The sequence below is a fragment of the Corvus kubaryi genome, unplaced genomic scaffold (genome assembly GCF_017639235.1).
Source record: "Corvus kubaryi isolate FWS band 111438036 unplaced genomic scaffold, C.kubaryi_AGA036_p1.0 37262, whole genome shotgun sequence".
Taxonomy (NCBI): Eukaryota; Metazoa; Chordata; class Aves; order Passeriformes; family Corvidae; genus Corvus; species Corvus kubaryi.
Window position 1 is genome coordinate 160,342 of NW_024581078.1, and position 11,944 is coordinate 172,285.

Here is an 11,944-nt window from a genome sequence, read left to right on the forward strand (position 1 = left end):
CAAAAGGCGAGGTTTACACGCTGCTACTGGGCCCTGCCCGCGCTTCGTCACTGCCACAACGGAGCGGGGTGTGGTGGGGAGCCTGGACTGGTCTTTAACCCTGCCGTGGGGATGAAGGGAAAGGGCATCCTTATGCCTCGGCATAGTTCTGCTGCCGTCCCATTTTCCTTCAGAAGTCACCATTTTGTTTACTTCTATTAAAGGAGGTTTCTCCTTTCCTAAAGAATTTCCATCCGTTTGGGGGGAGGGGGAAGGCCCCCCAGGGTCCCTTCAGGGGGTCCCACCAGGTACCCATCGAGCCTCAAGTGGTGCCGGCTCCCGGGGGCAGCTGCATGTGCCATGGTCTCGGTGCAGAATAGCCCCGCTCCCTTTAGCAGAGGGGAGAGGAGATTAAAACCCTGCAGCGTAACCCTGCCTTTCTATCCCCGGCAAAATGCATGTGATCAGTGAAGTGCATACAAAATACACAGGGCAGAGTTACAGGCAAGTGTTAGCCATGGATACATACATCAGTGGCCTTCTTCTCAGCCTGCTCCAGTTTCTCCTGGGCATCTTTGAGAGCCTCTGAGTACTTATCCAGCTCATCTTCAGTTCCTTTCAACTTCTTCTGCAGAGCTACCAGCTCATCCTCTACCTTTCAAGAGAAAGAAATCCCAAAGTGAGCATACTGTTGTAGTATCAGTTACAGTTGAATATGATAAAACCACTCTTTACTATTAGTTTTAACCCAATATAGCACACAAAAAGTCACAAAAGACCAGATCAAAGTTCTGCTGGTGAGAGTAGTCTGAGAATGACTGGTAGCAGTTGCCAGGGAAAGATCATTAAAAACGTGTCATCCTTGAACAACATTCCCTGCCAGCACACACACAGGATCTGGTTTAATACAGAACTTGGTATAAGCCCTTTTCCACCTCATTCTTATTTTGGATTCCCTGCAGCAGTTTTGCAGTGTAATTATAGATGTTTTTAAATTATGTCCTTGTGTTTCTTCTAACTCTATTACCTGGTGATTTTTCAGGAAACTATTCAACTCCTGTACAGCTGGGAAAAAAATTAGTGGTCCTTCCTTAAGGATCTTTGTGCGTGGTTCAGGACACTTCAACCCAAATGAGATACTCTGGGTGTGGGAGGGAACAGGGCTGGCCTTGCTATAGGTGGGACTCAGGGACCTCGGGAGGTCCCTCCCAGCCTGGACTATTCTCTAACTGTGGCCCAACACGATATGCTTCATTACGCCATGGGGCTCAGACTCCTCCATACCATATAAATCCATATTGTTCACTAGAATGGTGCTATTTATAACCTGCTGGGAGACTGTTTAATCACAAACTGTCTCATGCTCCCTGAAGAATTCACGTTATCAAAGGCTTGCTGCTGATAAGGGTGGGCCTGCAAACCCATCTGCTCCATTCTTCCATTTGCAACACAAAACAGCTCAGTCTGTTGAGACACTGATTTATCCATTTAGCTCCAGCTTCACAGAAATTTACTCTATCAAAATAGTTTGTGTTTTGGTGTACTTCCTTAATTTTAGTTTCACTGATAGTTTTAAAGACATTTTTGGTAGTGCTATTCTGGAATGTTGTTATATTGCAGAGAGTAACCAGACAGTGTGAGAGAACTGCAAACCTTGCTTGGATGTTCTAACAGAGGGACAGTGAGCAGCATGAAGCTGATGCTGGCTTTGTGTATGCATATTAAAATAACTATTTGAGTGCTGTGCCCACATTAAAAAAAAAAAGCTGAAAATTTTGAGACAATTCAGAAGAGAGGAGTAAGATCAAAGATTTATTTTTCTAAAGAAGAAGAAATATTAGGCCAGATGAATGCTTGTAACATATTAGAGCAGTGTGGAAGATGTAGAAGCAGCCAAATTTAGAGAACATAAAAAGGAAAGATGTGGTACTTTTACAAGAAGTTCTGTAAAAACTTGAGTGTAGTCAGCTAACATTTCAAGATCATTCTGGAAATACTAAAGCCCAAATAGGAGACAGACACCCAGAATAAAAACAGTGGAAAGCAAAAGAATATGAAAATGTTATCACTAGAATTCAGTTAAAAGAAAAGCATTCAAATTAAGGTATTTTTCATTATTCTTGGCAAAAAAAAAAAATAAGAGAACATATCTTCTGTTGAGTCTGGGCTGACACCTCTAACGGGCACTCTCTGCACCAAGAACTTGAAGTGAACTTTATTAATTCGCTTCAAGGAGAGGCTTAATTAATGTTTAGACACAGCCGACTCTATTAGGACTAGTCCTACAGGTGTCAAGGTTTACAGCTTTGATTTTAAGTATGTGAAGGCCTTTTTGCATGGAATCAAAGCATGAGAAAATTAGGACAATTATGTAAGATTCAAGAAAACTTAGACAAAGTACTGTTAATAATCTGTGGATGGTATTAATTTTGGAAAGAGTGAGATGGCTGAGAAGTTACAGCCTAGTCCTGGCTGTACAAGCATAACAAAAAGGCAAAAAACTTCAAAAGAAGATTAACAGAAAACTGACTTCAAATTATTTTGCTTTCTGAATCAGAACATTGCCACACAGTATTTTGTTACATTTATTTCCACAACACACACACCACCACTGATTTTATTTCCACTTACCTGCTTGCATTTGTCCTCAGCTGCCTTCTTATCCGTCTCAGCCTGTTCTGCTCTGTCAATGGCATTCTCCTTGTCTAACTTCAACATCTGCATCTTTTTCTTGATAGCTTCCATTCTTGCTCAAGGATAGGCTTGATCTGTCACGCAACTAAAAGAATCTGATGAGTAAAATTTTAGATTTTTAACAGCTTGGACAAAGAAAGAAGTTGTACTCAAGCAAGTCACAGGGAAAATGAGCTACAAGTGGTTGTAGAGAGCTTTAAACCCAGAGCCCCCTGGACAAAACCCAGATCTACTGGCCTCTTCTCCGGTGTTCCATGCACAGCCTTTCTAAGGAATGAGCTGGAACAGATTCACTGGAGGAATCTTCACCACTCCATCTCCTTATTTGGGTCCTGTTTTCTTAAAGAGAAAACTGTTTCCATTTTTAAGCTTCTGACAGAAGCAAAAGTGTTGACATATGAACACATGCTTGAAGAAAAGCTGATTAGCTCCCCTTTGTGTGTGCAGAGCAGTTAACAAACCCAGCAGATCTGTGGGGATGGCCTGCCTTCCTGGAATAATGGCATAAGGCTAATGAAGGGAAGGATCTCTTTAGATCATTCCAAAATAAATCCATACATAAAATAAATAAATAATTATAAAAAAAATCTATGCTTAAGAGGTAGCTAAATTTAAGTTATAAAAAGATGCAGGATATGAGACAGCAGAGGTTTTTGCTGTAAAAATAAGCACTGGTGTTAAGGAACTAGCTATAATGTGTGATAGTATAACACATAACAGAGCTCAAATGTAGATGCTAAGTTCAGGCTCAAGGCAAACTCAGTGAGTTTGAATGCCTGTCCTTGAAATTTCCCTCACTAAATACTTGGGGAACTGAACAACACCTGAAGTTGCTGTCTGATGAGCACTGTAAATTATTCTTTCTGCTATGTGAGGGAGTCACCTTCACTCTGTCAGGGAAAAGCAGGCTCAGGAGTAGCTCCACTGACAGAGGACACCAAGCAGAGCATCCAACAGCCCCAGAACAAGCTCTGCTTCCTTTTGCAGCTCTATTAAACACATCCCCAAAATCATTCCACCCCTTCACATGCTCTTGCTGAGCCTCACAGCCCAACACTGCCTTGTCCTGACTGCTCTGATGTACAGCACCTTCCAGGGCAGCCTGACAGCACTTTCTGACTTTGCTATCCTGGGACCTGCACAGAGCCATGGAATATCCTGAGATGGGTCCCGCAGGAATCATCGTGTCCAACCCCTGGCCCTGCACAGACACCCCAGCAATCCCACCCTGTGGGAGTTGCCTGAGAGTGTTGCCCAAACACTCCTGGAGCTCTGCAGCCTTGAGGCGTGACTGTTCCCTGGGGAATATATCTGGTGCCCAACCACTCTCTGGGGGAAGAACCTTTTCTTGATATCCAGCCTTCACATTTCCCCAGTTCTTTCCCCAGTCCAGGTGCTGTTGACCACACGATGCCCCTTCCCTCCTCAGCTCTGCCGTGCTCTGCTCTCTGCAGCCCTGTGCTCCTTCCTGGGTCACTCACAGTCTGAACTCCCTGCACAACCCTTCAGTCCCTCCCTCGCAACTCCTTATAGCATTCCCAGCCGTGAGGGCACCAGGACGCTCGGCACAAGACCCAGAACTTCCCCATCCTCTGGGGTTGAGCTGGAACAGCACTGAAGGGCCTCTGGGAGAGACTTTTAAGGAAAAATCTGCCCTTTTTTGAGCTAAACGTGATGGTAAAGCAGATACAAAGCCAACACCGCCCAATGCCTGTGGCTGGGGTAGAGTTAATTTCCTTCCCAGTGGCGGGTACAGGGCTGTGTTTTGGATTTGTTCTGAACTCAGAGTTGAGAATACGGTGGTGTTTTTGTTATTGCTGAGCTTGCACAGAGCCAAGGCCTTTCCTGCCACTTATTTGCCGTGCTGGGGAGGGGGCTGGGGGTCCCTGAGAGGCTGGGAAGGGACAGAGCCAGGATATTCCAGACCATTTGACATCACACTCAGGATATAAATGGGGAGGAGGAGAAGGAAATGGGGGACTTTTGGGAGTGATGGCATTTGTCTTCCCATGTCACCACTCCATGGGATAGGGCCCTGTTCTCCTGGAGGTGCAGAACACCTGCCCACAGGAAGCAGTGAATTAATCCCCTGTTTTCCTTTGCTTGTGTGCACAGCTTTTGCTTTCCCGATTAAACCGTCTTTCTTCCATCCCACGAATTCTCCAGCTTCTACCCTTCTGATTCTCCCTGATCCCACTTGTGGGTGAGCAAGTGTGTGGCTACATGGTGCTGGGGTTTAAACACGACAATGATTTACTGTTGTTTAAATCAAAACTAATCACTTTTACTAAAACCCAGCCTTCTTCCCACCGCCTGATGCCTGCCCACCGCCCCCCACCCAAGATGGCTGCCGCGAGCCCCCCCCGGGCTGTGCTGAGGCGGCGCCAAGATGGCGGCGCCCGGGGACTGCGGCTCCCGGCGGGCTGTGGGCGATCGTCCCGCCCAGGCCCGGCCCCGGGCACGGCCCGCACCACCCGCCTTCGCCAGCGGCGGCTGGTGCCCGCTGGAGCCGCAGCTCGGGTCTGCTTTTTTGTTTTTTTTTTTTTTTTTTTGGGGGGGGGGGAGTGGTGTTTTACCTTTTTGTTTGTTTGTTTTCATATAAAGACAATAGTCGGAATTTTTATCAGTTGTAAGTTCAGTGTTTGCTTGGAAAACAGCGCTGGCTCTTGCCACTTTGTGTGCGTCTGTGCCCCTCTGCACGCCTCACGTAATTAAATGTGCTTTTTCTGGGTACCTCCGCGGCAAGGTGGCCCCCGGGCACTTTTTTAGTCCAATTCCAATGATTTTTAAGCTGTTCTGTGATTTGAACAGTGGAAGGTAAAATCACATAAGTCCTCAGCTTGGAACGTGTTTAGGGCATAGGGGTGAAGCACTGTGTTATCAGCGTTTCCAAACCTTCAGAGATGTCATTAAAGCCCAATAAACCACGTTAATCACGATCACTTGCGCCTCTCGTCCTCCTGCCCTGGGAGTTTGCTGGTCGAGGGCAAGTAGGTACTGCAGGGGTTTGGGGGTGAAACCCCAAGGACCACAGGGTGATCCCAGGACACACGTGGGGTCACGGCAGCCACGACCGTGCTGCAGCTGCCTCTTCAGCGCAGTCGTGGTGATCCCCACCAGCTTTCTTTGGGACAGATTATTAAAGATACACCTTTAATAAATTTCCTCAGCTGGCTGCAGCCCAGTGGTCCAGCTCACACTGGTCCTGTCTGTTCAAACCAGCTGGCTGTGTTTTGTGGCTCCTTCGGGGCTTCCTTCCCTCAATCATGCCATCCTGCCTTCAGACCTGTTTCACCTCATGGTCCTGCATGCTGCAAGGTTGGATGTGCCACAGGCTCTCTGTCTCAAGAGGAGCACGTTTTGGGGTGTAGTTTGAAGACACAAGGGGAGGCAACAGAGGGGGGACTGAGTTAGCCCTGTTTGACCCAACACATGTAGGAACTTGTGGGCTGGAGGCTGATGCGAGGCTGTGCACGCTGCTCCTGGGGACTACAGCTGCTTGTTCCCTTAGGTGTGCATTTTGAGCTGTTCCTGTGGCTGCTCTCACAGCCGCTTTATAATTTCTATGATTGAGAGAAGCACAAGTGGTTTTCCAGTCAGCTCACCAGCCCCCTTCCTGTCACAGGCTCGGGGAGGCTTGGAATCAGGGCTGGGGAAGCAAATACCGAACAAGATTCTTTTTCCTTTCTATTTCAACTGCGGGAAGATAATTTTTCTAATCAACTCCGTTGCATGACTCAGAGCCACATTTAGAAAGGAACATCAAGGAACATGTCACCCTCCATAGCCCTTCAACGAAGTGCATTCCCTTCTTCCCTTCCCTGCTTCAGGAACTGGAGAGAAAGACCTGAAGAATTCACTCAGTGATGATAATCCCGTCAGTCCCACAGCCTCTGGTTTTCATTAGCTTGGGAATCAGTGAACAACCAAGAGAGAAAGAAGAGCACTCTAAACCATTTCTCTTTTTTCGTTTGTTTCAGGCAGGCAAGAAGGTGCTTTACAGGCTGTAAGGGTTCCTTTATTTTTCCTTTTCTCTCTGAGGGATTGTTTGGGCTGAGCAAAGCTTGGCAAGGTTGGTGTGTAAATATGAGAGGATACCAGCAGGAAATGAAGTTGGATTGTTGGAGAGTGTGCTCATTCCTTTGGCAGCAGGCTGCATGGGAAGCTTGTCACAGCAGGCATCTGAACAGACTGGGAGTGGTCGGACCTGTGGCCTGAAGTCTGGCAGGTCTCAACATTTTCTATGCCGTCAATCCCTGCTCCTTTTTTGTGGCCCAGCAGTCCACTGAGACCCACAACATGGCCCATTTCACTAGCTGGGAAAAACAGACACTTTCTATCCCCCAGTTTCTCCTGCAGCTCCTGCTCTGCTCTAAACTTCGGTCATAAAAGATCTCCTTCCTCTTTCACACTGACTGAGCTCCTACTCCTCACATACAAAGCTGCATGTGTCAAGGCTAGAAGCAGTTCAAAGCAGAAGAAAGAAGCTGTTGACAATCCTTTACCAAAGTCCTTCGTTTTACTAACGTAAGTATCTCCTAACAATCCACTGTCTTGTAAATTTTCTGTTGTAGAAACTATATGATATGGTGTATCAGTAGAAAAGGTGGCACTAGACTGAAGAGGAAACTTGTCTCTTCTGGGCATTTCCTTTCAAATGACAAGATCTGCAAACCCTCACACCTCAGTGATTTTTTTGCTTTGTGGGCTCTCCCTGCAGGGCGCTCTCCTTCTTACCCTTCTCAGTGTGAAGGGTACGCCAGTACCAACTTGTAGTACTCTCTCTCTGATACGTTCTCATTAACTATCCATTACTGACCACGGATGATCACAAGATACTGGGCTAAGTGTGATGAAAGCGGTAGATCTGCTTTTCCTGTGCCTAGATCCAAGGGAAATTTACCTCTTTTCTTTAATAATCCCAGTTACCTGCATTTCCCAGCAGGATCTTTGGACACCTGAGATAATGAATTTTACACTCTTTTGAATAGGATGGCAGAATTCACTCGATGCCTGAAATACACACCTGCTTGGGAAGCCTGTCTCACTGCCAGCATCGGGTACAGCAGAAGAAAGCAAATCCCATCCTGAATGCATGTTAATGTTTCTGGCTAATACAGAATGGAGAGGATCCTAGAAAAGAAGGAATCGGCAGCCCCTACTGGAAGATTTTGACTGCCCTTCTTTTCTCTGGACTTCATCGGTGAGACCTTTCAGCTGCAGAGGCGAGATTTGCATTTAGAGCAAAGGACTATCCCTGTGGGCCATCTCCTCCTTTTTTTTACTCTTCCAGCCCATTGCTGGGCCACAGCCAATGCTTCAACCTCTCCCTTGCCATTAGATGGCAATGCAGGTCCATAGATTCTCTCTCTTCCTTGAGCCCCTGGGAAATGATGGTGCTGCAGCTGGAATGACTCATAGAGCCTCAAGTCTTCTATTTCCACCCATCTCACTTTTGAAGACTGAGGCACCTGAATTTGTTTCACCTGAACGAAATGGAGCTCTCTGCCTGGGATGGCAGCTCCTCTGAGTCCTCAGTAGCACAAGCATTTGCTCTCTCTCCATCCAAGCCCTCCTTTGTGCGCAGAGGTTTGAGGTTATTTCTTCCATCACTTAATTCATTTGTCTTTTGTATTGCTGTTTCCACCACCATTTTGTTGTCTTGCTTATTTCTCAGCTTATAGCCAACCCTCTCAGGCAAGTGAGTCATGGGCTGCCTCAGGCCAAACCCCGAGGATACAGACTTCTTCCAAGGGTCATGAATCTCCCATGTGGGAAGTTATAAAGAACTGCAGTGAGAAATAGCTACCACCACAAAATGCTTTCCTCCATATCCATTTTTCAGCTTTTCCATTGTCTGCACTTGACTGGTTCATTTAACATGTGCATTACCAGGGTTTTTTTCCTTCACATTGCCTTTTCCACCAGAAAATGTCACCAACTCACATCCAACTTTTGCTCAGAAAACTTGCAGGTTCATTTGTGTTCCAAAACCAGGCAGGTTTGCTCCTTCAAAACTGAATATAAATGCCTTTTTTTTTTTTTTTTTTTTTCCTCTGGAGCCCCTTTGAAGTTCAATTCCATGCCAAACAGTCCACCAACTCACAGTAGTGCAATATTTTTGCTGGGCAGCTGGCCAGGGCAGTTGTAAGGCTTTTTGGAATCTGATTTGGATACTTGCAGCAGGATCTGCTTTACTTGGTGACTTCAGCTGTGTTAGTGGCAGAAATCCTCATTTGTAGCAGAAAGAATGAAAGTACTGTCTTTTTAAAAAAAATCTATTATACTGCTGGAGCAGATGGAGAGCTCCTGCCTGTGGCTTAGAACAGGGCAGGAAGATGTTGACACCTTCCCCCATGCCAGGCAAGGATGGGAGGTTGGGTCACACCTTGACACTCGTACCTCCCATATACATTAAAGTAAGCACCTTCCAGCTTTTCTGGATTTAAAATGTCTAAACAAGGAGGATTTTGTCTTAATCCCCAGGAGAAGTGCTCCTCTATCACAGAAAGGCTCTTTTTTCCTGGTGCATAAGAAGTTAATAGTGTTCCTAAGCCCTCTTGCAGATGTGAGCAGTGTGCTGTAGATAAGTTATATCAGGAGAAGGCGGTATCACTTGGGCTTACATATTTTGTGCTTATCTGTTGCACTCTAAAAAGCTGTTGCATTTAATTACTCATTTCTCAAAGCATTTATTAATCATTTATTAGCTCTTTGTTCATTTGCTGTAGATGTAACTTACATATAAAGTGAGCCCAGTCATTTCATAACCAAGCACATCTCAGGAGGAGTAAAGCACTGAGTGATAGGAAAAGCCTTACTCATCTTGGCATGTGGTGGTACAGCTCTAGTTGGGGCCTCTGGTACTTTAGAAATATAAATACCAGTGACTTAGGCTGCCCCATCACCTGAGATATCTGGGGCACTGATGAATTAGGTGACAGCTGCATATTGGACTGGAGATTTATAACCTTGTTTTGTCACTGTGCAGCCTGCACAGCTGTTCACTCTCTATGAACGAACCTTTCCCAGCCTCCTGCTCCCCAGCACCTAGTGTGGGTGTCAGAGTTCACAATGCTGCAGCCTTTCCTCTGCACCTTCAGTTAATGGAGCAGGAGAACAGTGTTTGGGTTGAGAATGTGCCCACCAGCTGAATTGAGTATTTAGGGGAGTCTGACAAAAAGCCCCTCTTTAGTACCCAGTGTTACAGAACTGCAAGTGTAAAGTCTGGTCAACCTGACCAGGGTAGTCACCTCTCATGCTTCATCCCTTGCTCTCTCTCTGCTCCCAAACAAAAAGTCACCCCAAAGAAACATCAGAGGGAAGTCCTTAATGTTCAGTACTACTGACCACAAGTCCTGGGATCAGAGAGCTTCAGGGAACAGCAAAGGGTCTGCCTTGGTAGAATGACAGCACTGGCTGAGTGGTTTCCTCAAAGACTTACAGGCTCTGCCAGGGGAATCAGGGTCAGATTTCTCCCAGATGTTTCAGTTTCCCTATGGTTGACACCAGCAGATAAAGAAACCTCTATTTCCTGGTAGCAAGAAACCTGTATTTCCATATCGAAACCTTTATTTTCTAACTGAGCAGCATCCCACTTCTCTGTTGCCCTTTTCAAGGAGAGCAGCACAGCAAACAGCAAAACAGCCACTGTCAAACAAACAACTGCACCAAAAACCCACCCACCTAAGAAATGAGTGTCTCTATTCTGTCATTATGAGAAGAAATGACAAGGTCCAAGATCATCTCAACCAGCTTGAGACATCTTAACAAAGCACCTGATTTAGGCAGGTGTTTCTCTTTTGCTGTAGTCAATGGAGTAAGGAAGCTCTGAGAGCAGAAGAGGAGACATTTTATAAATGCTGTTGCTTTATTTCTTCTGTCCATAAAAAAATCACAGCCCACCTGGGTTTTAAATTGCTTTTCAGCTTTCCTAATGAATGTCTCTGAATATTTGCATGTCTTTTGTTTGCCCTCTATATGGGGAAAAGCTTAAGTCAACAAATTTTTATTTGATTTGTAAATAATGCCAGAGTGACACTTTATTACAGATTCCCAGAACTCCCACTCCATGTCTTATCCTCCAGATATGATGTGCCAGCGACATCACCAGAGACAAGCTGTCAGGTGCAGGGTAGGGGACAGAAATTAAAATAATTTTGAGGAAAGACCATCTAGAACTTTACCCTGTACCTCTGTTTAGCCCACAAAGCGTCAGGAGCTGGTGAAATAATTGCTCTGGACAGATAATAAAACATCCTCCAGCAAAACTAAGGTATTTAATATACTGCTCAAGTCAATTTCCCTTATTTCTGCTGTCCTCTTGCTTTTAATAGTGGTTTAATGAAAAATTCAGAATTAATTGAAACTGGCATTAGACATTCACGTGTTCCAGTGAGGATTTCATTGCTTCAATATTTCATAAGCTGACTTCACTGCTATGCTTCTCCTTATCCTGCTTTCATAGGCTAGGATATCATCCCTTTTCATAAAATGAAGGGTCCCAATGTGGGAAGGTGGGAGTACACGAGGAAAGTTTGCAACCACATAGGCAAAGAAATAAAAATAATAGCTGTTTTCTTCCTGCCACCATCCCCCCATTCTGTATAATGATTTGCATCTGAGCCTTGATGGGAAAGAGCTGTCCTAAAAATAAACAGGATCTGTCTGAAAGGTGTCTGAGGGAGGTATTTGGCAACTGTCAGGCTGTCACGTATGCTTGAAGGATGGAGCTGATGGACTCACTGACACCAGACAGGCTCTGCTGAAATGAGAATGCCTTATGCTCCCCTTGGCACTCACTGGGTAAATTCTGTTGGCCAGAGCCATCAGACCACGGTGTGTCTGGGGCCTGTTCCAGGTCTGGCTGCCATCAATGAGAGTCTGCCCTTGGATGGCTCTGGGAACTGGATCAGACCCTTGCTTTACCCCTGAGATTCTGGCTTTACACCCGGGATGAAGTTTGACTCCCTAAGTGAATGTCACCCCAATGGACAAGGAGTCACCAGGCCCTGGGCTTGAGGGTTTTTGCAGGTCTCTGAAAGTGAGACCCTTCGCTGAGGTACCTGGATATGGGGACCAGAGCCTGACCTTTTTCCTTTTCTTGGTTGTAACGGCTTTATCCCTCAGTTTCTCCATCTCTAATAGGGGTGGTGTTTTTCTGTCTTCAAGACTATTGGCATATTTGTAGATCCAGGCATTCTTAAAACCATGACTGTGCTAAAAGCAGTTCCTGTTTCCCACAAGGTGCTTAATGACCATGTGTTACACC

General features: G+C 45.7%; 1 protein-coding gene across 2 annotated transcripts in view; it reads right to left on the reverse strand.

Annotated features, from left to right (window-relative positions):
* Positions 1–2,928, reverse strand: part of TPM4 (tropomyosin 4) — a 9,058-nt gene extending 6,130 nt beyond the window's left edge. The window contains exons 1-2 of one of the 2 annotated variants that reach the window (XM_042024325.1): positions 2,611–2,927; positions 509–634 (exon numbers count right to left, since the gene is read on the reverse strand). In XM_042024325.1, the coding sequence (XP_041880259.1) occupies positions 509–634; positions 2,611–2,724 (240 nt within the window). In that variant the 5' untranslated portion in view covers positions 2,725–2,927. Of the gene's footprint in view, positions 1–508; positions 635–2,610 lie in introns of both variants that reach the window. The other variant, XM_042024326.1, reaches the window with a different exon arrangement.
* Positions 2,929–11,944: the final 9,016 nt, after the last annotated feature.